At 44.0% G+C, this 25,469-nt stretch overlaps 1 protein-coding gene across 3 annotated transcripts in view; it reads right to left on the reverse strand.

The window, feature by feature from the left end:
* The window catches only part of SEC24D (SEC24 homolog D, COPII coat complex component), a 319,615-nt gene that overhangs the window by 195,085 nt on the left and 99,061 nt on the right, over positions 1–25,469 (reverse strand). For all 3 annotated transcript variants that reach the window (XM_069230160.1, XM_069230162.1, XM_069230161.1), the window contains one exon: positions 25,132–25,256. In XM_069230160.1, coding sequence (XP_069086261.1) covers positions 25,132–25,256 — 125 coding nt within the window. The remainder of the gene's footprint in view (positions 1–25,131; positions 25,257–25,469) is intronic.

A 25,469-nucleotide genomic window follows, 5' to 3' on the forward strand; every position in this document is an offset into this window, starting at 1 on the left:
CCCTCATCATTACTTCCCACAACCTTTTGGTTATTTGAGGAGTACAGGAGTTATTGTGGCTATTGTATAAATTGGGACAAACCTGTGCTTTTCCTCCCACAGAGCAGTGTGGAAGTGGTTCCGCCGCTTGACACACTCCACCCTTAGGTTCAAATACCTGTGTATATTTATGACACTAGGTAGGGAAACCTGCTATACACGTAACCTAGGGAGGGTGACCCAAGCCTGTCAGGAGGAGATGGAGTGGGATGCCCCTCACAGTAATGGGCAGGGCAGCTATGTTCAAGATGATATCTTTACCCAAAACACATATTATAGGATCTTTCCTGAGACCTTCCAAAAAATTGAAAGTGACATGTGGAGGCTACTGTGGAAGGGGGGCTTCCCAGAATAGCTTTACAATATCTACAGTGCAACCAATACAATGTGGCTAGCTTTGTGGGACATATGTTCTGATTACTGGGCTGCCCACCTTATTAATATAAAAGACTATGACTGGTTATTTGCCCCTTGGACCACCCCACCTTGAGGCTGGAGGGGGCACAATGGAGTGATCGGTCCTGTCTCCACTTTATATATGGAGGGGGGGAGTGGGCCTCTCCTTCCTGCCACACAGGTTGTGCTGGTGTCATAAGAAAAAGGAATGAAAACTATTGGGTGGTATGGGAATCCCAATAGAGAAACACCTTTGTGAGAGGGGAAATGACTCCATGAACTGCAGAAAGTGCAGGGATTCGATGTCTGGGACTTGCTCGGCATATCCAAGGTAGGGTACTTTCTCAGGAAAGAGGTACTGAAACCGGGGGATTTATGGCAGCATTCCCAGCACCCCGCAAATATGTTCTCTGCTGAAGAAGGGACTAACCCAGAAACACATGTGTCCAGAGATGCACAGTAAAGGCTGTACCTACTTAAAGGTGAAATATTTAAAAATTAATGGAGTTCGTTTTTTGAAGATACTACATCTACCATGATGCAATGGGGCAGATTAATTGCTGGGATGTCAGGCAGGTGCGCTCCTAACTGTTTGTGACTTTAAAGGCTCCCTTGAGCTACTGGGCTGACGACCTCTGGAGCAGGCACCAGCATGCCAGGAAAGAGGTACTGAAACCGGGGGATTTATGGCAGCATTCCCAGCACCCCGCAAATATGTTCTCTGCTGGAGAAGGGACTAACCCAGAAACACATGTGTCCAGAGATGCACAGTAAAGGCTGTACCTACTTAAAGGTGAAATATTTAAAAATTAATGGAGTTCGTTTTTTGAAGATACTACATCTACCATGATGCAATGGGGCAGATTAATTGCTGGGATGTCAGGCAGGTGCGCTCCTAACTGTTTGTGACTTTAAAGGCTCCCTTGAGCTACTGGGCTGACGAGCTCTGGAGCAGGCACCAGCATGCCAGGAAAGAGGTACTGAAACCGGGGGATTTATGGCAGCATTCCCAGCACCCCACAAATATGTTCTCTGCTGAAGAAGGGACTAACCCAGAAACACGTGTCCATAGATGCACAGTAAAGGCTGTACCTACTTAAAGGTGAAATATTTAAAAATTAATGGAGTTCGTTTTTTGAAGATACTACATCTACCATGATGCAATGGGGCAGATTAATTGCTGGGATGTCAGGCAGGTGCGCTCCTAACTGTTTGTGACTTTAAAGGCTCCCTTGAGCTACTGGGCTGACGAGCTCTGGAGCAGGCACCAGCATGCCAGGAAAGAGGTACTGAAACCGGGGGATTTATGGCAGCATTCCCAGCACCCCGCAAATATGTTCTCTGCTGAAGAAGGGACTAACCCAGAAACACATGTGTCCAGAGATGCACAGTAAAGGCTGTACCTACTTAAAGGTGAAATATTTAAAAATTAATGGAGTTCGTTTTTTGAAGATACTACATCTACCATGATGCAATGGGGCAGATTAATTGCTGGGATGTCAGGCAGGTGCGCTCCTAACTGTTTGTTACTTTCTCAAAGAGGGAGACGTCATGCTGTTATCTTCGTTCCAATGGAATTACGAGATGAACACCAACCAGTTCCCAAAATATGCATTGTTGAGACATGCGTGGCACACCGCAGGTCTTCCTGGGGAGGGTATTCCAGATTACGCCCAACTTGAGGGCCGACTCTTAAATGAGGAGCTGATAAAGGGAGTGATTTTCCTGACTTACAAGACCCTCAAAAATAATATGCCTGATACTTCACGCAAGCTACGGGGGAAATGGAAAGAAGAGATTGGAGAGATCGAAGCTATAGACTGGGAGGCCACCCTAATGCACCCCAGAGAGGTGGCCATTAAAGCCCGGCTGCGCCTACTCCAATTTATATTATTACACAAAGTGTTCTATGACAGACACCTGGAGGGCGCAGACCCTGCACTATTTGAGATGCCAAAAAGAGGAGGGTTCCTTTTCTTATACAATCTGGAACTGTATCCTGATTGGGGAATACTGGAAGGATATCAGCGGGGAACTTAGAAGGGTGCTCTCTCCTCGCCTTCCACTATATCACAAGTTCCTTCTATTGGGGATACCCAATGACATTGATCTTCCACAAGCCCAGTTAATTCTCTTTGACCTTGGCCTTACTGTAGCCAACAGAGATATTGCTCTATACTGGGGTCACTGGATTTCCTTATCAGGGAGGAATGGAAACTGGAATGGAAATGTATATGATGGCTGAAAAACCTACCTATGCTAGTAGAGGATGCCCTAGAAAGTTTTGAAAGGTGTGAGGTAAATGGCTGCAATAATATTCGCTGGAGTTATTGGACTGCAGTGGGAGAGAAAGACAGGGCACTCTTGGAAGATGAAAGGGACTGCCATGGAATACTGTTATGGAGGCCCACAATGTAGTAGTGAGCATTATTGAGCAAGACGTGCCATCTGTTTGGTGTTATTGGTTTGGGGGGAGGAGGAGGGGATGAGGTTGTTAGTAGTTTTTGGTAACAATGCAATCTGGGGAGTTCACTTCCAGATTATTGTATTATCCAAGTATTGTCTTCTATTGCAAAGCTTTCAAAATAAAAACATATTTAAAAAACAAAAAAAACAAAAAATACAACAAAATGATTTCGAGAGAAACTATCAGTCCCTCTGTATTATCGGAATTTCACTGTATTAAGAGCGTTTTTGATCTAAACTGTTACTTTTTGCAGCATCTGGTAGTGCCATAGATCGCAGAACTCATGTGATAATATTTACCGATTGCAGTTATGGGAGCAACTAACAGCTCCCTCTGTTCTAGGTCAACATTTGAGATAAGCCATAATCACTCCAGTTATTGATGACAGACCTTATATGTAACTTTTTCTAAGCATTAGAATGTTGTCTAGAATAGAGCACCTATAAAGAAGGTGAAAATCTTTACATTTCTCATAGTTTCAGAGGCGCAGCATGTAGACAGTTTACTACTTAAGGAGACATTACCAATAATATAATTGGTTGGTTTATTTTGTGCAACGTTTACAGATGGACAGAAGAGCCCTACTTCATCCTAGTCCAATGAGGTAGAGCCACAATACTCCTGCAATAACCTCTGAATTTCCTAAACTTGTGAAGAAAATAAATTGTTTCACTGGCATGAACTGCTATAAAAAGAATGCTGTGGCTCAACTGTCTTTTGAAATATCTTTACCTCAAAGCATGCCTTTTCCCCCAAGATTCTGGACCCATAAAAGAGAGCATATCCTTTATGGATTCCTGCTCATCACTAGACATTCCAGTCAAACTCATACACATGTATTCCTAAGCACAACAATGAAATGTCAACTGCCCTGACCATGGCAGTCTCTAATGTACGTGTCCACATAGAATATGCACATCACTGAATCCCATCTATCATGTACTGAATGAGTTATAGAATCTGTGAGATCCTAAACTGTTCATATTCAACAGAACATGCATGTACCGGTTCAATAAACAAATTACACTTATGGACCTAAAGGCCAGGAAGAAAACATCTGCATACCAAAGGCGTCAAATGTTTTTGAATTGCAATCTGGAGTTGTCAAGAAGGTATGAGAACTGACCTTACTAGTTGAGGTATGCACATTTTATGCTATCCAGTGTAGGGTTTTTACTTAGAAGTTCTAGATAACCAGGTGCAGGACTACGTTGCTGAAATATAAACCTGCTGATGAGAGATCAGGAACAAGACTTGGACCATGTAGCCTTCAAGGTGACAGATTTGAACCATGTTCATTCAAGATGTCTGTTTTTAGCAAGTATGTTTCAACATGTGCTATCCACATTCTATGTTTTTATTATTTTAAATTCTGCAAGGTCAATTGATTAGACTATAATAACCCAGAGAAAAAGGGTATCGAGTTTAATCTGCAAATATTCTTACATGTGCATCATTAAATGGCAGAAAGGGCCCATATAACATTAGATATGGCTGGATTTCTGTCAGGACATTAGCTTTTCTGAAGGGTGATACCCTAAAACCGGTCCCAGGATGCTTGTTTCCGGTCCAGGGAGGACCTGGCCTGGCAGTTCGGGCTGGACAGTTACCACGGGGAACAGGGTCAAGACTGATTTGCATAATGCTGGGTCTAAACTGGGGTGGCATAGTGAGCAAAACAATTGATAGATTAAACCCAGATCTGTGACTGGGGTGAATGTTTGATTGGTTCTGCATTCCGTCGATCATTTGTGTTTGTTTGCTTTGGTCACCATAAGTGCGCTGGGTATGCCCAGACATAGGTCCCAGGCTCCTGTGCCACTGGATTCAAGCTAGCCTGGCTGATGAAGAGTGATACCCTGAAACCGGTCCCAGGATGCTTGTTTCCGGTCAGGGGAGGACCTGGCCTGGCAGTTCAGGCTGGACTGTTCCCATGGGGAACAGAGTCAAGACTGATTTACATATAGCTAGGTCCAACTGGGGTGGCATGGTGAGTAAAAGAATTGATGGATTAAAGCCAGATCTGTGACTGGGGGTGAATATTTGATTAGTTCCGCATTCCGTCCATCATTTGTGTTTGTTTACATACAAGAACTGGGCACCTGGGGCTGGGGACTCCCTTCTTCGCTTTGTGCATTTAGTGGGCTGTAACCGCCTTTCAAATTTTACACTAGTGTGTGTTGCAAGCCTTGTATTATGTTCATTGTCTTCCTTCCCGAGGCATAAATCTGATAGCACCTCAAGATCACAGTAATTAGATTTGTTGCTTGCAGTGTAATTGAGTGGATACTGCTTGAGGTGTAGGCAGACTGTGTTGTTCTTTTACATGTCTGTTGCTTCTTTCAAGCAAGTTATGGCTACATCTTGATAATCAGCTGTGACGAATGCCTGTGCCATTTAAGTCTTTTATGTTACATTTACATGGGTGTCTTCAGACAGTACATCAGTGTTGTTTGTGTATTCTCAACTTCTTAATGTGATCCATAACTATGCTCTCTCACATACGTTCCAAGGTCTTACTGTCACCCACATTTTCAATGTCTATTCGTACGATTAAGCGAACACGCACCTGTTGGACACAAAAGATCATGTACTGCCTTGTTATTTGGGCTCAGAGTCTGCCTCATTTCTTTGCTGATATTCACGTGCATTTACATATGGAAGCAGGTTGTGATCATGTTAGTCAGTGTCAGATATGACAGAAGATTTAACTTTACTAAATAGTTTACAACTAGCCTTGGCTCTAAGCTAAATGTTTGCTGGAACATATGGTCTCATTTATGCTTTGGCAGGCGGCCCGCCCAAAAAAACACATCAGTGGAGGTCATGGTCTCTCCTCCCACGCCAAGGATCTCAGTGTCAAAAGTACATCTGTCTAATGTGGATTGTGCCCCCATGTTTTTACAGCACGGTCAGCAAGACAACTGTTCTAAATACAGCAGACATACCACTGCATGGAAAGGGTAACTCTGTGGAGGACAAGCAACTGGCTTTGATAGGCCATCAATGGAGCTGCTGGGGGCTCTCGTGGAGGTCATTAAGCAGTTCGCTCACCTCTAAATAAAGGGGATAGAGAAGAGAACACAAGCTAAGCAGGGTAGAGGAACTTTTGTTTTCCATTGCTTTACCAACTCCGTTAATCTCGTGGTGAGCTCTTAGTAATAGCAAAGTGTGTCAGGCCTCGTGAAAAGGCCAAACAGAGTTTTAGTATACTGGTATATAGATATTTCTGTACCTACTTATCAACTTCTACTTCTTCAGGCAGCAGGAATAGAGTGTTGTCAATGAGTTCTGCAACTCAGAAGACAAACTAAACGAACGTCACTAAAATAACTAAATATCTTTGCAGGATTGTATTTCCGTGGAACTAGGTTATTGTCTGTGGTTTCAAATCCCAAAAACTTTACTCCTCAAAGTTTTGTTCGTATGTACATTGTATTAGAACATTTCAGACCAAATTTGTAATAAAAAGTCTGTGTTTTTTAACACTGTGCAAAGAGGCTATAGAAACAGGCTAAATGAGTGCACATTAATGTGTGCCATGGAAAATAAGATATGCTAAACTGCACCATATGGCCACTCGCATGTAACATGATTTTTCCATCTCTTAGAAAACAACTGAAAAAGACCAGATGTAGCTAAAGCAGATGTGCGTAGACTGCAGAAATTGGTCCTTATCATGTGAAAGGCTGATACAATCATCACTGGCAGATTATCAAAGAGTAGCCCGTTTAGCTGCCGTTGATGCTTTTACAAATAATAGTCTAATTGCTGTGTCCTAAAGCCATGATGTTGGTTATTCTCCTGTTTTTGTAGTCTTTTTCAAGTATTTCAAATACATTAGTTTGTGACGTGCCACTATTTAAGCCATGTTCTAATAATAACATATTGTAAGCCTAGACACATTACTTGTGTGACTTGCAAAGTAAAAAATACATAAAATGTTGAAAAATGTATCTATTTACTGAGCCACTTAGTTCCTGGGTGTTGTACTTTTATTTAAAATAACAAACAAGTTACTTACCTTCGGTAACAAATTATCTGATAGAGACATATTCTAGTTGTAGAGCCAGACTGATGCTTGGGAGAAATTCTAAGATAAGAAATCTGCAACTAGAAGTTTCTATCAGATACGGGTATGGTAAAGCTCTTGGACTGACAGTGTGATATGCTGAAATGAAGAATAATCTAGTGTCTCAGGACAAAGATCTGCTAACTAGTGAGCAGCAACATTTTTGCATTGTATTTATTTAAACTGTGCCCTATGGAGAGGAAATGGAATTTGCAGCCAAGTGCAAGAATAGCAAAAGAAACAAAGCTATAACCGCAATACTTGCACATTGTGGTCGCAATCTTAAAAACACACATAATTCATTCAGTATCACTGCGCTATGTGGGTGGATCAGGAGTCATCTGTGGTGGTGGGAAAGAATGTGAGGTTTTGTTGATCAAACAAAGAACTGTGGATGGGAGACAGGAGAGAATTCCACACAGGTGAGCAAGGGATCCACCATCTTAATTACACATTATTAAACGTATTAGTAATAACATATTTTAAAAGAAATCTAAAGATTTAACAGACATGGCAACACTGACATCTAAAATGTTCTGGTCAGACTGAGTAGAGTATAGCTTAAACGGAATTCAGAAACAAACAATGTTTATATCTTGAAGTTCTTCTGCCTAAGGACAGTACAGCTCCAGATAATACATATTCCAATATCCAAAAGGGTCTAAGTAACTGGGTTAAACAGAATTAAAGGCAGGCTCTAAGGGCCAGATGTACAAAGCATTTTCCCAGTTGCAAAGGGCCCATTGGGCCGTTTGAGTCCACAAACATGCTTTTTTCTATGTACCAAAGCAAACTGCAACTGGGTAACTTGTTTACCAAATCGCATTTTGCTTCTGCGATTTGGAATTAGTAAGGGCCATGTTTAGGGCGTCCCTGCCTAATACCGAATCACACTGAAATGTAGTAATGTTTTGCAACCGTGAATGCAAACCATTCGCAGTTACTGCCAACTTTAAGTTGGTAGTAACCCAATTGCAAACGGGAAGGGGTCCCCAGGGACCCCTTCCTCTTTGTGAATGGAAGTGTAAATATTTTGTCAGAGCAAGTAATGTTTCCACGGACCAATGCCTACTCTGAAAAAAATGAAAAGAAAACTTTTCATTTTTTTGTTTGAAATGCATCCCGTTTTCCTTTAAGAAAAACAGGCCACACTTTTTTTTTAAACTGCTTTATTTAAAAACAGTCACAGACATGGTGGTCTGCTGTCCCCAGCAGGCCACCATCCCAGTGAATGAAGCCATTCCCAATGAGGTTGCAAATTGCGATCTACCTTATGAATATTGATGAGGTAACTCTTTGCGACCCCGTTGGGAATCCTTAAATATATCTGAGGCACATTTGTACATTACATCTTGCGAGTCTCTAATTGTGACTCGCAAAAAGTCATAATTAGAGACTCGCAAAATGAAATGAACCTACATCTGGCTCTGAATTTCTAAGAAAACAAATTAGTGTTACTAATACTGCTACTGTCAATATGTCATTAATACAAACTTCTGCAGATAACTGCCCGAGTGCTTCCCAGTTTTACAGGATAATTCTTTTAGCAATCATCAAACTTCCAGCAATCCACAGTGAACAGAACCTGTCAACGACAGGGACTGAAAAAAGACTATTCAAAATCAAATAATCAGAGATGTTTGAAAATGTAGGCTTTTATTATTATTTGTCTTCTAGGCTCACTTGGCTTGGACCTTTCACGTTCTTTACCTTTACATTTCTTTATTTGTTAACTATATTGTTTTGTCTATTTGCATTCGCTTTTGTGAAAGCCTTGTGAGAAACTACTAATGATTCCTCACAGAAGCCCCTTGACCCTTGCGCATCAGGGACTTTCTGGTGCTTAATCATAAGCTGAAATTCCTTTACAACTTTTAAAACAGGGTGAGGGTGGTGGATGAATTTAAATGTCGACAAACAGCAAACACATATCATTTGCTGCTAACCATTATCCTCACTCCGCACTAATCTATCCGCTAAACAGCTCATCTTCAACTCCAGTAAATCATCGCTGACGACAAGCAAGAACTGAGGGTGGGCATTGCTAATAAGAAAGATATTTGGAGCTAGACTAACAGCTCAAATAGCATCAGTCTGGAAAGAACGGGTCGCCAAAATCGAGAATCAGCTTTGAGACAAGATTCCCACAGTAATGCTTACAGAATTCACAAGAAAGGGGCAAGCATAGCCGCATTACAAAGCTCCATGGAAAGGTGTTGCTTTTGAAAGCCACAACCACTGATTGCTTCTGGTGGAGACACATAGGAATCTTCAGCGAAAGCTAATTATTCAAGCTTATGGTAAGGGTTAAAGCAAGTTGCATCCTGCAAGGAGTGGCTGCAAACGAAACTGATCTGCCTGAACCACCGCAGCCACGTATCGCTGCAGCAGAAACTTTATGTCAATATACAATCACATTACAATTTTCGAGATCTTCTCCTCTCTCTTGGCAGTCGGGTTTTTTCAGCCATTTAGAATGAAGATTTAGAATAAATACACTCTAAGAGTTGATAAGGAAATTATACAAAACACGAAGATGGGTAGGAGATCAGCACAACGTTTTTGGAAGAAACATGTAAGGATTAAATTCTACTGGCAAGGAAAGGCTGACTAATAAGTCGAACATTCCAAGTAAAAAGAACCTATTGGTTCAGCGGGAGAGTTTGCCAGTATGCTTGCAGCATTATTTTACTGAATGAGACTTGGAAGCATTGTGTCCATACACCCAAAACTGCGTAGTCACATCCTGGATGGAAAAGAAAAATTCTTCCTAGTGTATTTTCTTCCAAAACACGTTGGCTGGGATGTTCTTGTGCCCTTTTTTTAACTGAATAATGAGTTGATAAGATAATAATCGATAGGGCACCGAGTTGATTGCTCCCTTGCTTTTAATTTATCACAAAAGCATTAAACCTATGAGTGAACAGGTAATGAAAATGTCACTTGCCCAGTGTACATCTGTTCGTGGCATCAGTCGCTGTAGATTTGCATGTTTTGCATAGCTCGCCATCTGGTGGTGGGTCGGAGTGTTACAAGTTGTTTTTCTTCGAAGAAGTCTTTCGAGTCACGGGACCGAGTGACTCCTCCTTTTGTCTCCATTGCGCATGGGCATCGACTCCATCTTCGATTGTTTTTCCCCCGCAGAGGGTGAGGTAGGAGTTGTATTGTAGTAATAGTGGCCATGCAATGGAGTGACTAAGTATGTACCTATTTAAGGTTAAAATAATATATATACAAATAGTTGAAGGTACCTTCCGAACTGCTACAGGCTCCCGGGGAGGCGGGTGGGCACATGCGAATCTACAGCGACTGATGCCACGAACAGATGTACACTGGGTAAGTGACATTTTCAGTTAGATGGCATCTGTCGCTGTAGATACGCATGTTTTGCATAGACTAGTAAGCAGTTCTCTCCCCAAAGCGGTGGCTCAGCCTGTAGGAGTGGGAGTAGTCTGAAACAATGTTCTTAATACGGCTTGACCTACTGTGGCTTGTTGTGCGGATAACACGTCTACACAGTAGTGCTTGGTGAATGTGTGAGGCGTAGACCATGTGGCTGCCTTACATATTTCTTGCATTGGGATGTTTCCTAGAAAGGCCATGGTAGCACCTTTCTTTCTGGTTGAGTGTGCCCTTGGTGTAATGGGCAGTTGTCGTTTAGCTTTAAGGTAGCAGATTTGGATGCATTTAACTATCCATCTGGCTATACCTTGTTTTGATATTGGGTTTCCTGCATGAGGTTTTTGGAATGCAATAAATAGCTGTTTAGTTTTCCTGATGCTCTTTGTTCTGTCAATGTAATACATTAATGCTCTTTTGACATCTAAAGTATGTAGTGCCCTCTCAGCTACGGAATCTGGCTGTGGGAAGAACACTGGAAGTTCCACTGTTTGATTTAGATGGAACGGTGAAATAACTTTTGGTAGAAATTTAGGATTAGTCCTTAGGACGACCTTATTTTTGTGTAGTTGTATAAAAGGTTCTTGTATTGTAAACGCCTGAATCTCGCTTACTCTCCTTAGAGAGGTAATGGCGATGAGAAATGCAACCTTCCATGTTAGGAACTGTATTTCTCAGGAGTGCATGGGTTCAAAAGGTGGACCCATAAGTCTAGTTAAGACAACATTTAGGTTCCATGAAGGAACAGGTGGTGTTCTTGGTGGAATAATTCTTTTAAGGCCCTCCATGAATGCTTTAATGACTGGTATCCTATATAGGGAAGTTTAATAGGTAGGCTGCAGGTATGCAGATATTGCTGCAAGGTGTATTTTAATGGAAGAGAAAGCTAGGTTAGATTTTTGTAAGTGAAGCAAGTAACCCATTACATGTTTTGGGGTTGCGTGTAATGGTTGGATTTGATTAATATGGCAGTAGCAAACAAACCTCTTCCATTTACTGGCATAGCAGTGCCTGGTGGATGGCCTTCTGGCTTGCTTTATGACTTCCATACATTCTTGGGTAAGTTGTAAGTGTCCGAATTCTAGGATTTCAGGAGCCAGATTGCTAGATTCAGCGATGCTGGATCTGGGTGTCTGATCGTTTGGTTGTGTTGTGTTAACAGATCCGGCCTGTTGGGCAGTTTGATGTGGGGTACTACTGATAGGTCTAGCAGCGTTGTGTACCAGGGTTGCCTTGCCCAAGTTGGTGCTATTAATATGAGTTTGAGTTTGTTTTGACTGAGTTTGTTTACCAGATAGGGAAGGAGAGGGAGAGGAGGAAAAGCGTAGGCAAATATCCCTGACCAGTTGATCCATAGGGCATTGCCGTGGGACTGCCTGTGTGGGTATCTGGATGCGAAGTTTTGGCATTTTGCGTTCTCTTTTGTCGCAAACAAGTCTATTTGAGGTGTTCCCCAGAGCGTGAAGTAAGTGTTCAGAATTTGGGGGTGAATTTCCCATTCGTGGACCTGTTGGTGATCTCGAGAGAGATTGTCTGCGAGTTGATTCTGAATTCCTGGGATAAATTGTGCTATTAGGCGAATTTGGTTGTGAATTGCCCAACGCCATATCTTTTGTGCCAGCAGGCTCAATTGCGTTGAGTGCGTCCCCCCTTGTTTGTTTAGATAATACATTGTTGTCATGTTGTCTGTTTTGACGAGAATGTATTTGTGAACTATTATTGGTTGAAAAGCCTTTAGTGCTTGAAAAACTGCTAGCAGTTCTAGGTGATTTATATGCAGTTTTGTTTGATGTACGTTCCATTGTCCTTGTATGCTGTGTTGATCGAGGTGTGCTCCCCACCCTGTCATGGAAGCATCTGTTGTTATTACGTATTGTGGCACTGGGTCTTGGAAAGGCCGCCCTTTGTTTAAATTTATATTGTTCCACCATAGAAGCGAGAGGTAAGTTTGGCGGTCTATTAACACCAGATCTGTAAGGTGACCCTGTGCTTGTGACCACTGTGATGCTAGGCACTGTTGTAAGGGCCTCATGTGCAGTCTTGCGTTTGGGACAATGGCTATGCATGAAGACATCATGCCTAGGAGTTGTAATATCATCTTTGCTTGTATTTCTTGTGTTGGATACATGCGTTGTATGATGTTGTTGAAATTTTGAATTCTTTGTGGACTTGGAGTGGCTACTCCTATTGTTGTGTTTATTATGGCCCCTAGGTATTGTTGTACCTTGCGCGGCAGAATGTTGGATTTTGCGAAGTTGACTGTGAACCCTAGTTTGTAGAGGGTTTGTATGATTTGATTTGTGTGGTGTGAGCACGTTATTAACGAATGGGTCTTGATTAGCCAGTCGTCTAGATACGGGAATACATGTATTTGCTGCCTTCTGATGTGTGCAGCGACTACTGCTAGACATTTGGTAAAGACTCTTGGTGCGGTTGTTAAACCGAAAGGCAGTACCTTGAATTGGTAGTGTATTCCTTTGAATACAAACCTTAGGTATTTCCTGTGCGATGGATGTATTGGTATATGGAAATACGCGTCTTTGAGGTCTAATGTTGTCATGTAGTCATGTAGTTTCAGCAATGGTAACACTTCTTGTAGTGTGACCATGTGAAAGTGGTCTGATTTGATGTATGTGTTTAGTATTCTTAGGTCTAGGATTGGTCTTAGCGTTTTGTCCTTCTTTGGTATTAAGAAGTACAGTGAATAAACTCCTGTGTTTATTTGTGTGTTTGGTACTAACTCGATTGCGTTCTTTTGCAATAGTACTTGAACTTCTATCTCCAGGAGCTCGGAATGATGTTTTGATAAATTTTGTGCTCTTGGTGGTATGTTTGGAGGGAATTGTAGAAATTCTGTGCAATAACCATTTTGGATAATTGCTAGAACCCAAGTGTCTGTAGTGATTTCCTCCCATGCTTTGTAATAATGACCTATTCTTCCCCCCACTGGTGTTGTGTGGAGGGGGTGAGTGACATGTGAGTCACTTCTTAGTTGTAGGGGTTTTGGGGCTTTGAAATTTTCCCCTATTCCTAGGGAATTGCCCTCCTCTATATTGGCCCCGAAAGCCTCCCCTGTACTGTCCCTGGTAACTGGATGGTGTTGCCTGTGAGGTGCTGGCTTGTGTGGCCTGACCCCGAAACCCCCCTCTACTGGGTGTTTTGCGGAAGGTGCTGTAATTTCCTCTGCTCTGCGGGGAGTAGAGTGCGCCCATGGATTTAGCAGTGTCCATGTCCTTTTTAAGTTTCTCAATCGCCGTGTCCACTTCTGGACCGAACAGTTCTTTTTCGTTGAATGGCATATTGAGAACTGCCTGCTGAATCTCTGGTTTAAACCCAGACGTTCGTAGCCATGCATGCCTTCTGATGGTCACAGATGTATTTATTGTTCTTGCAGCTGTGTCTGCTGCGTCCATGGAGGAGCGTATCTGGTTGTTTGAAATGTTCTGTCCTTCCTCAACCACTTGCTTTGCCCTCTTTTGTAGGTCTTTGGGTAGATGTTCAATGAGATGTTGCATCTCATCCCAATGGGCTCTGTCATAGCGCGCAAGTAGTGCCTGTGAGTTAGCGATGCGCCACTGGTTTGCAGCTTGTGCTGCAACTCTCTTTCCAGCTGCATCGAACTTGCGGCTTTCCTTATCTGGGGGTGGTGCATCCCCAGATGTGTGGGAGTTGGCCCTTTTCCTAGCTGCTCCTACAACGACAGAATCTGGTGGCAGCTGTGAAGTTATGAAAATAGGGTCTGTAGGAGGCGCTTTATACTTTTTTTCCACCCTTGGTGTGATTGCCCTACTTTTGACCGGCTCCTTAAAGATGTCTTTTGCGTGCCGAAGCATACCAGGGAGCATAGGCAGGCTTTGGTAGGAGCTGTGGGTGGCGGAGAGGGTGTTGAATAGAAAGTCATCCTCGACTTGTTCTGAGTGGAGGCTTACATTGTGGAATTGTGCTGCTCTAGCCACCACCTGAGAATATGCAGTACGGTCTTCTGGTGGTGATGGCTTTGTAGGGTATGCCTCCGGACTGTTATCTGACACAGGGGCGTCGTATAAGTCACATGCGTCCTGATCCTGGTCACCTTGGCTCATGGTGGTGTGAGCCGGGGAATGTGATGGAGTTTGTGCTGGTGAGACGCGAATTATAGGTGGAGGAGAGGGTGGCGGAGTAACCCTTTTCACCATTTTTGTTTCTGGTGTTTGGTCAGTTTGAAATTCCAGTCTTCTCTTTCTCCTAATAGGGGGAAGGGTGCTTATCTTTCCTGTCCCCTGCTGTATAAAAATAAGTTTCTGCGTATGGTCTACATCAGTGGATTGCAGGTCTTCCTCAAACCTATGCTTTCGCATTTGGGAGGTCATTGATTGCTCTTCTGTATAAGAGCCTGAAACTGGGTCGGTTGCAGGTTGTTTTGGCACCGAAACCCTGTCTGCATCTTTTTTCGGCTCCGAGGTGACTTTTTTCTTTTTCGGAGTCGAAACATCTCGGCGTTCCATCCTCGTCGGTGCCGCTGTCTCGGCGTCGAGCCGTGTCTACACCGCTATCTCGGTGTCGATGTATGTCTCGGTCACGAGAAGGCTGCGTGCCGGTGTCTCGACCGGAGTCGGACGGTCTCGGCACTGTTTGGGCCTTTTTCGGTGCCGACGGTCAGTCACCGAATTTATGGGTGGAGCCATGGCCTGGTGGCAGTGGCGTCCCCTGGGCCTTGACAATCTTCTTATGAGTGGATTTCGACGTCTTACTCATGGTTCGTGGATCGTCGAATTCCTCGGAGTCCGATTCGTGTATCGAAAAGGTTTCTTCCTCTTCTTGTATCTCGAACTCTCGGTGGGCTGTCGGCGTGGACGCCATTTGAAGTCTTCTGGCTCGACGGTCTCGGAGTGTTTTTCGGGACCGGAACGCACGACAGGCCTCGCAAGTGTCTTCACTGTGCTCAGGTGACAGGCACAGGTTACAGACCAAGTGTTGGTCTGTATAGGGGTATTTGTTGTGGCATTTGGGACAGAAACGGAACGGGGTCCGTTCCATCGGCGTTCTTCTACACGCGGTCGGGCCGAGCAGGCCCCGACGGGGGATCGAAACCTACCCCGAAGGGCTCCGGAGCTCTTCGATCTTCGATGCGGTGTTGATTCTAACTACGCCGATCCCGAACGCAACAATACCGACGAAATTCTTCCGAAATTTAGCTGTTTTTCCGTTCCGAAACTCGGAGCGACAGGAACACGTCCGAACCCGATGGCGGAAAAAAAACAATCGAAGATGGAGTCGACGCCCATGCGCAATGGAGACAAAAGGAGGAGTCACTCGGTCCCGTGACTCGAAAGACTTCTTCGAAGAAAAACAACTTGTAACACTCCGACCCAACACCAGATGGCGAGCTATGCAAAACATGCGTATCTACAGCGACAGATGCCATCGAACATGTTTTTTAGGCTGATTTCTATTGAACTCAGAGAGAATGACTGAACATCATGTGCAGTCTGGAATGATGCCCTGATCTGTCCAATATCAGGTATGGATTAACAAACCACCCTCAAATGGTAAGTACTGACTGCCTCATTGTGTACCATTGTGAAGATCACTCCCACAAAATCTGAAAGACAGCGTTTTTTGTTGTTTACTAATAATGTAGGCCTTCAAGAAAAGGAAAAGACCTAGGAATCGAGACCGGAGACAGTTGAAAAAACAACAAATACAGCAAACATTTTTTGCACTCAAGCGAAATATTCTATTGTTTTTAGATACTCTGTGGCATTACAGTTTAAAAAGAGCCTCATCTATTCACATCATACACACCCCAAAAGGACAATATGGATCAAACTGATTAGATAACCGCCTCTGTAAGAGCTAACAAGCAACTCTAGAAATCTGAACTTTGGTGACATCCATATTCATAAACAGATGTGCACTTGATCCTACTAAAACCCACAGAGCAAAGAAGTCCCACTTACAAGGCCCACTGCTCTTGCAGCAGGCAGGCTATGTAAACAGTGTGCAAGCAAATAGTTTAGTGTGCAATCTGGGATCAAGGGGACTCTTGCACCTCGCACAGACCCAATATACCATGCATCTTGTGCAACCTGCACACTCCCATACAGACAGAGGGAGAGAGAGAGAGAGATATTGCTAGAAAGGAAAAGAGAAATGCTTACTTGTTTTAAAGCAGAATGTGTACGCCCTCAACCCAAAACATGGTTTTGGTCAGCTCCTGATTGAAAACGCCTGATTACAGTTCTACCATGACTCCAGAGCACCAACACACAGCACAAAGATAACAAAGACTACGGTAACGCCCTCTACGCCGGTACCACCGCCAAGCTCCAGAAGAGACTCCAGCGGATCCAGAACGCCTCAGCCAGACTCATCCTCGACATCCCACGATCCAGCCACATCTCCGGACATCTGAGAGACCTGCACTGGCTCCCCGTCAACAAGAGAATCACCTTCCGCCTCCTCACCCACGCACACAAAGCCCTACACGACCAAGGCCCGAGCTACCTCAACAGCCGAGTCAACTTCTACGCTCCCACGCGCCACCTCCGATCAGCCAACCACGCCCTCGCCGCCGTCCCCCGCATCCGAAGAGCGACTACAGGAGGAAGGTCCTTCTCCTACCTGGCCGCCAAGAACTGGAACTCCCTCCCGACCGACCTGCGCCTGACCCAAGACCACCTCTCCTTCAGGAAGAAGCTGAAGACCTGGCTATTCGAGCAGTAGCGGCACCCCCCCCCCCCAGCGCCTTGAGACCCTACGGGTATGTAGCGCGCTCTATAAATGTCATTGATTGAAAGAACTCCAGAGTAATGCACGATGCCTTCTGCCAATCCTGGATTTGTATACAACTGCACCTTTGGATTTCTGTGAGCCCACCGAAGATGTGGAAAGTAATGCTCAAAGCCTGCAAAGTGCTATTGGGTAAAAAGCCACAACTGAATCAACCGGTTACACAAAGCATGGAATATGGTACTAATTGCCAGCCATAGTGATAAAGTGGAACTTTAGACTGCTGAAGTGCTGCTTAGTATGGCTGCATATCTCAGAAAGAGCACTTTAAGAAATACTACAAAGCTATGCTGCAACATCATCCTCTGCTGCACTCCTCACAACCAAATCATCTAGAATGTGCTTTAACCCAATACGTAGAGGGTTTACATGTAAGACAGCTGCTCAACCACTCAGTTCGAATGTTCATGTCTGTTATGGACAATCAGCACAGAGCAGTAGCTGGCAGTGATGTGTGTAGAAAGATGTCACTCGGTTTGATGCCTCTGTTGTATGTATATGTTTTGGAATCTATGGGTTGTTTTGGTGCCAGTGTTCATATAGCTGTCTTTTTTTGTCACCGGTCTCAGGTCAGCACGGAGCGCCATGCATTATTCCAGGTGCCCCCATTTCTTATAAACCTCATTCTTGTTTGTCATACTTCCTCATGTCCTCTTGCAATCCTGTGTATATAAACACAGACAACCCAAACAGACCTACCCGAATCCAGTCAAACAATTTCCAGAAAGTGGACAACTCCTAACAGCCTCTTCTCATCGAAATGCTGTCAGTCTTACTATCCTAGCAGTGAGCAATGGCAATGCAGAAAACCAATAAAAGCCTCAGGTTGTAACCCCACAAGAAGCAACATTTGGATTAACAGCTTTCATCATGAGCTACACACATTTCCATGCGAGCACGTGTAAATCTGAAGGATGGAGGTGCAGCGGCAATTAAAGAGCCAAGGCCAAGTGGAACACTAATGGTCCTGAAACGTCAACCCCAATGAAGACCTTTTGTCGAGGGTACTATACTATGTGGTAATTGCTACCAATAACTGTATCCTGGCTCGGAGGAAAAGATCAAGGGCACCACCAGAGAGCAACAATCAATACTAAGGGCAACAATCAATACTAAGGACAGCCCTAAGGGCTAAGGAAGGAAAGCAGTCGCCAAACCACTAAGCCTACAATTCTAGATTTGTACTGACCTTTAATAAAAACGTACGGCAGTGATAGGACTATGTAGTTAATTCTCCGCAGGAAAATATGAGTAGATGGTTCTGCATAGCAGAAATACTCAAACTATTTACATTTTGGCATAATGGTCCTAGCACCGTGAGGCTGCTTTGCACATGTGCATGCCTATCCATGAATGCATGTAAATATATGGCTTGTGCCACAGGAGTCCTATGACATTACAATGTGCCCAGGGTAGTTTTACCATTCTTTTTAACATTTGAAATCTTTTAGATTTCAGGCTACTGTATAAATCGGGGGGGAAGTGTGAAGATATGCCTCTGACACATGCCTCCAATGCAAACACGCTAAGAATCACCCTTTCAGATGGAAAACATCAAACCTATACCATATGAGAAATCTAGTAGACACAGGTTTTACAAAGGACAATCTGACCCCACTGCTCAGCAAAATCCGCCATGACAGAGAAGTCCTTAATCAATCTTTGTGGGGCAAAGTAGAAGTAGTAAAATGATCACTGCACCCAGATTCAACTATGTGTTTGCAATGTTCCCCTTAATGATACCAAAAGTAATATTGCTGGAGCTCTCCTGCATAATCTTAAACTGTTTGTCTGGGGTGAAAGGTCCCTAGGTTAAAATGGACAAGTTATTCACAAGAAAAAAACATGACGGTCTTAGAATACAGATGGAATTTTTATTGTTTGCCATTCAACTAATGTTATTTGTGGAGATCTACACCTTATTAACAGTCTCGACAAACCAGTTCTGGAGATACCATCAACAAACACACTGGCACTGGACGGCTGCAACTCTGGGTCCCCACACTGTCACCCTTTCAAAATCCCCCTTATAGACTTACCTAAAAACATGGAGCACTTACAAAGCATTGGCCTCTGGACTGTACAAAATCCTGCTTGGCACTCCTTTTTCACGCTCAGTACAAACCCTACTCAAAAACTGGCAGACCAAATAGATTATACTGCTGAGGACTGGTCAGAACGTTTATTGCATCATGACAAATACCTACGGGAGTCTCGGCTAAAGCTAGAATATTACAAAATCTCGCACATAAGACACTGGTCCCCATAATGGTTGGTACAGGCAGGCATTTCCCACAGCTCAAACTGCTGGCAATGTCATCAAACAACAATACACACTAAAGGGGTCCTCACCCAGTAAATCTGTCTGACCCCATCAGACATTACAATTTATGCAATGTGCACTAGAACAGATTTCGTTTTTTTGTTAGACCCTCACCCACTCTAATAGAGGTATAATTCATCATTGGGTCTCATCCTGGTCCCTAAAAACCAGGATTGGCTCGTCCATGTCCCAGGGAGCACTTTTGATATTTGGTAGCAGCCGGGGTCTTACAGTATACAAATACCTTGAGAAACCCAGGTATCTTATTTATTAGTGGCTGCTCAGGCATGGTTAACAACTGAATAGGTGGGTTCAAATAGGGGTAATAGGCATCTTACACACCTCTACTATCAACATGTTTCAGCCTGTGAAAAATGGCCACTTGGGGCCATGGGCTTTCACCAGGATAAAAAAGTGCCTGGAGTCTTGCCTCCTGTTTACCTTGGAGTTAGCTGGGTGACAAATAAACATATAACATAAATGCATGCAAAGACAGGCTAACTAGCCCCGTCTACTGGAGCAGTGCTCGCTCTCAATTCCCTAATCTGGTATTCCTGTGGGTAATATTGGAGGAGCAGAAGTAGATTGAGTATCCCTACATTCACAGAGTCATCAAGGGAAGGGCTTCATGTCACCAGTACACCTAGTTGAGGCATCACGCCTGCTAATGGATTAGTGTGCATTATTGACTGGACAAGGAGAATGTATCTTTCCACCACAGAATATTCATTCTCTCATTCATTCTCATTCTCTCTCATTCATTCTCATTCTCTCTCTCATTCTCATTCTCTCTCATTCTCTCATTCTCATTCTCTCATTTTCTCATTCTCTCATTCTCATATTCTAATTCTCATATTCTCATTCTCATTCTCTCTCTCTCTCTCTCTCTGGCTGATATTCTCGCTTCCTTTGTAACTACGATTTCATCAAACAGACAGTGATAACGTCCACATATTGTGGGAGTGCCATATCCTTAAGACTTTTTGGAATAATTGCTGGAAAGAGATGAGATCCCCGTCAGAGATTACAGGAAACTTGGTAGAATCGCCTGTGCTGGTTCATGATATGTCACCATACCTAGAAGTAACTCTACAGCCTGGCTGTTGATTTTCATGGCTCTAGTGGTTGCCAAGCTGTGTATTCTGGACCTTTGGAAAGCAGACACTATTTCAGCTGTTGAGGCCTGGCTCAGGGAAATGTACTTAATGGCATCCTTTGAACATGTAATATACAAACTGGACTACCTATCTTTGACAAAATTTGCTTTATCAGCAGCTCTTCATTCTCTGCAAACTGATAATCCCCTAGCTTACATTTGTGAGCACCAGGTTGCTTCTTTCCAAAGCAGCTCTGTGTTTTATAAATGGCCATTCATTCAATGGCATCCTACGAACAAGTAATATATGTCCTGGAAGACTGACTATCTTGGACAAAATTTGGAGCAATCTCCTTAAGACTTAAACTTCAAGGCTTAAATCAAACTTCAATATTAGACACCTCACACTGAGCTATGGAAAGATGTTCCTCACTAAGGACCAATATTGGAAAAGGACTACTTAGTAGACATATCAGTTTAGCAGTTATCTTTCATTTTGATCACTGGAGACTGGTGACATCGAGCAACCCTACTTCTACTAGAAATGTGACTAGGGCACAGGAAGAGACATGCAAAAATGTATTTCTATCAATTATTGTTAACATTCATAGGTATTAGGCAGGGAGGGAAAGATATTGGGCTTTAGGTAGGTCAGGCATGAGACTGGCTTGTTATTGTTGAGAAAAACATACTACGCACTATGAGACAGAAAACCTGCTCACAGTCTCAGTTGTTTTTCAGAAGGAGGTTAACCTGGACTGATTAGGTTTTGTTCTACGAACCTGATGTTGGAAGAGGTAACACGTGTTCGAGGCTACATGTACCTAATTGTTATAGTAGAAGCGGTCATGCCTGTACAAAGAATCCGGAGGTTGAAGTGTTCCAGGTGTCTGGTGAGATGCTGGTTGAGTTTTCAAGAACCTTCACTGGAAATGGGAGCAGGGAGACGGGCCGGTAGTTCTTTGGATCAGCACATTTTTTTTTTTCCAGGAGGGGCCTTACTTCACCATGTTTCAAGTCCTCAGGAAAGAAGGCTGTGGTGGTGGAGGCACTCAGGACTTTCTGGAGCTAGTCGCCAACTGTCTTGCTACCAAGGTTGATGATGGGGTGGTGACATAGGTCCACGGGTGCTCCCGATTGTATGGAGTTCATGATAGAGATTGTGGCTTGAGTTGTGAGAGGGTCCCAACAGTTGAGCAGGTGTTCGGGGTTTGTGTTCAAGGGTGTGAGCATGCTGATGCTGTCGGCAGCAGGGGTTGAGGTTGGAAGGTGTCGTAAATGGCTGAGACCTTGTCGTGGAAGAAGTGCACTAGGGTGTCACAAAGTTCTTGGGAGGGGATGATGTTGTTCCCGGAGGCTCCGGGGTTGGAGAACTCCCTCATGATGGCAAAGAGCTCCTTGCTGTGGTTTGTGCTAGCTTCTATATGGTCTGCTAGAGTGTTCTTCGCTGTTTCTATCAGGAGCCGGTGGTACTCGTTGAGTGCTGTTTTGACAGTGGTATGGTCTTCTGTCTTTTTGCTGGTACGTCACCTCCTTTCCAGTTGCTGACAGTTGTGTTTAAAGGATTTCAGCTAAGTGATGAACCAGTTGGTTCTTCTGGCTGGTGCTTTGGGTTTGGCTAGCTTGGTGGGGGCAATTGCCTATGCTTTCTGTGATCCACTGGGAGAAGTTCTTCGCAGCCTGTTCTGGGTCGGATGATGTGTCTGGGAGGTGGGAGTGGAAAGCGTTGTTCCACTGCTCTTTTGATGCCTTTTTCCAGTTTCTGACTGTGCAGCTGGGGGGAGTGGTGCTAGTGTTAGTAGATCCTGAGGTGGTGAAGTGGATGCTGTAGTGGTTGGTCCAGGTGAGGTGTGAGACATGGCTGTACTTGACTCTGTTGCTGAATGTAAAAATGGGGTTGAGTGTGTGTCCTTCGATGTGGGTGGGGTCAGTGACAAGTTGCTGGAGGCTGATGTTGCTCATGCTTTCCAGGAGGTCTGCTGTGTTGGTGTAGTCTAGGTCATCGAGGTGGAAGTTAAGATCTCCTAGGAAGATGTAGTGCTCGGCTTTGATGGCGATCGGGGCGATGAGGTCAGAGACGGCATTACAAAAGCTGGGGTGTGGTCCCAGTGGTCCGTATGAGAGGGTGCCTCTGATGGTGCTTTTACCGGCTGTGTGAATTATGAAATTGAGAAGCTCCATTGTCGGGCTGGGTCGTCTGAGGAGTTTGTGCAGCGGATAGTGTCCTTGTAGATGACAGCAATTCGACCTCTATGCTGTTGACTTGGTCATGGTGTGTTGTCTTTTAGCCTTCCGTTGTGGCAATGGCGATGCTTTGTGCAGAGGTGGGGTTCATCCAGGTCTCTGTGAGGAAGATGACCTTCAGGGTGAGGGATGAGATTGTGTCCCAGATCTCTGTAGCATGTTTGCAGAGCGATTGCGCATTGAGTAGAACGTGCTGGAGTTGTGCCGTGACGGTCTCTGTTGGCGTGGGGGGTGCAGATGTGTGTGTAGTGTCAGACGTTGTTAGTTGCTTCAGTGTTGCAAGTAAAGAGGCAGTGCTGGGAGGAGAATTGTCCTCTGGTGATGGTGCAGCAGCAGTTGTTGTTGTTGATGCACCCAGGGTCCAGAGCTTGGAGGTCTGCAGCGGTGTAGCTGCGAAGGGTGGAAGAACCAGTCCAGGTGTGACCTGGCGCAGATGGACTTGCCATTGGTGCGCTTTTGGGCACCGGCACTGCAGTCGCACTGTGGTCTCCATTAAATAAGTCCTGGGTAGAGGGAGGGCGCAGGGAGGTGGAGGGCAGGGCTTGGCAGGAAGTGAGAAAACAGGCAGCAGGCGGGAGTGGCAATGAGAGACAAATCATGGAGTAGCAATGAAAGCAGGGGAACATCAAGGAGAAAACTGTGAAAAATGAGAGAGAAGCAAGGAGAAAGCACTCAGAAAATGGGGGAAGGGAAGGAGAAAGCAGAGAAAAAAAAGAGGGAAAAGCAAGGAAAGAGGACTCAGAAAACAGGGAGAAGGAAGGAGAAAGCAAAGAAAAACGAGGGAAAAACACAGAGAAAGTACTCAGAAAACAAGGGGACAGGAAGGAGAAAGTAGTGAAAAACGAAGGAAACGAAAGGAGAAAACTTTTATTAAACGGGAGAAAGCACTCAGAAAATAGGGGAAAGGAAGGAGTAAGCAGTGCAAAACGAGGGAAAAACAAGGAGAAAGCTCTTAAAAAAGGGAGAAAACACTCAGAAAACGGGGGCAGAGGAAGGAAAAAAATCAGTGAAAAACGAGGGAAAAGCAAGGAGAAAGGTTACAGTACCTACTTCTAGCTTTCTTCACATGGTTCAGGTGCTGGTTCCGAGAGTTTTTTTGTTTGTTTTACAATAGTTTAAGAAGGATGACCTCAAACTCAGTACCCTTCAGGTTCAAAACAAGACATTGCATTCAGTTCGCAATGTTCCCATTTAGTTGAAATGAAACTGAACGTGCATCTTGTAAGGTGCACTGATATGGTCTCAGCAAATAATAACTTATATAATATTGCCAAGAAGCGCTGCTGTTTGACTACATTCCATGTTAAGTGGCAGGGACAAGTGTTGGGGAATTTTGGGGGGCAGGTGCTAATAGCTTTATGTTTACAACATGGAAGTTCACATCGGTCAATGTTCTGTTCCCTCAATGGCTTGGGCCATAGGCACGGCTTTTAAAGACACCTTACAGAGGACCACACATCCTGGAAGGCAGCGACCAATAATGACTGATTACATAAGGCAGAACGCTATGTCTCAAATCACCTGTCTATTCAGGGTCAAGGTTTTATGGATCACGGGGTAACATCAGTAGCAATAATTTAACCTTCAAACAATTCTCACAATTGAGGAAGGGGCAGTTTAATTTTTGATGCGGTCTCCAAAGACCTTTTACATCCTAAAGATACTCTATTTAATAATTGTAGTTTATGAATTTAGTTGAAGCACAATCAATAATCATAGAAATTCATACACAATCAACATTAAAAGACGGTTGTTTTGGTAATAGGGAAAACCTAACTTTTCACTATAGGTTCCAAGTATATCTTCAGGGCATTTAAATCACTTAAAAGTCAAGATGTCTCTCCCACTCATTACTACTTACTTGGAGGTTAATTTAAAGTGTGGTGGGCAGCCCTCCGGCCGGCCATATTTAGAGACCCTGCCAGGAAGGGGGGGATCCCAGGGCCTTCCATGGATCTGCTCCTGCGCATCATTTCAGGCTTTGTGAGGGAGCGCCATTCTTCATGTGCCAGCGTAGCAAAATATTTTTGGTTTCTGAAATCAGATTCTCAGACCAGGAGCTTGTTTTCAGAAAATACAAAAACACAATTGCCCTGGCTTGCAGGGCGCCAGATGCGGCTCTTATACAGTTGTAAATACAATGCTTCCCATTAATCTAAATACAGCAGGGGTAGCATGAGATTGCGGGACAAAAGCATCGGTCCCACTATGCCAAATCCCTTAACGTTTTAACTTCACACAAACATGGACTACATGTGAATTTTTAGAAACAACAGTAAGTGAAAATTACCATGTCCTTAGATTTGCATGCAAATATTACTTACAGGGCTTGGAATGGAGTCTGGATCAAGTTTCCTTTGAGGTGGTCCAGCAAGTTGCGACTGATTTCCTGAAAAGGAATCTGGGTACGAGAGCTGTGGTCCTGCCATCTGAGAGCCATAATTGGTCCCTGCAAAATTGTACAATAGTCAAGATATGACATAATGAAGACAGTACTGGCAAGAAGAGCTTTGCCGCACACTCAACCATAATTTCATACAAAATAAGTAGCTCAAGTGCTCATTTTAATGGTGAGTAGTTCTCTTTAACGTTTTGTCTTATTTCAAGCCTTTACAGACAGCCAAATAGCCTACAGGTGCTTCGTCCCTTACAGAGCAGGACC

Source organism: Pleurodeles waltl, chromosome 1_1 (assembly GCF_031143425.1).
Source record: "Pleurodeles waltl isolate 20211129_DDA chromosome 1_1, aPleWal1.hap1.20221129, whole genome shotgun sequence".
NCBI classification, from domain to species: Eukaryota; Metazoa; Chordata; class Amphibia; order Caudata; family Salamandridae; genus Pleurodeles; species Pleurodeles waltl.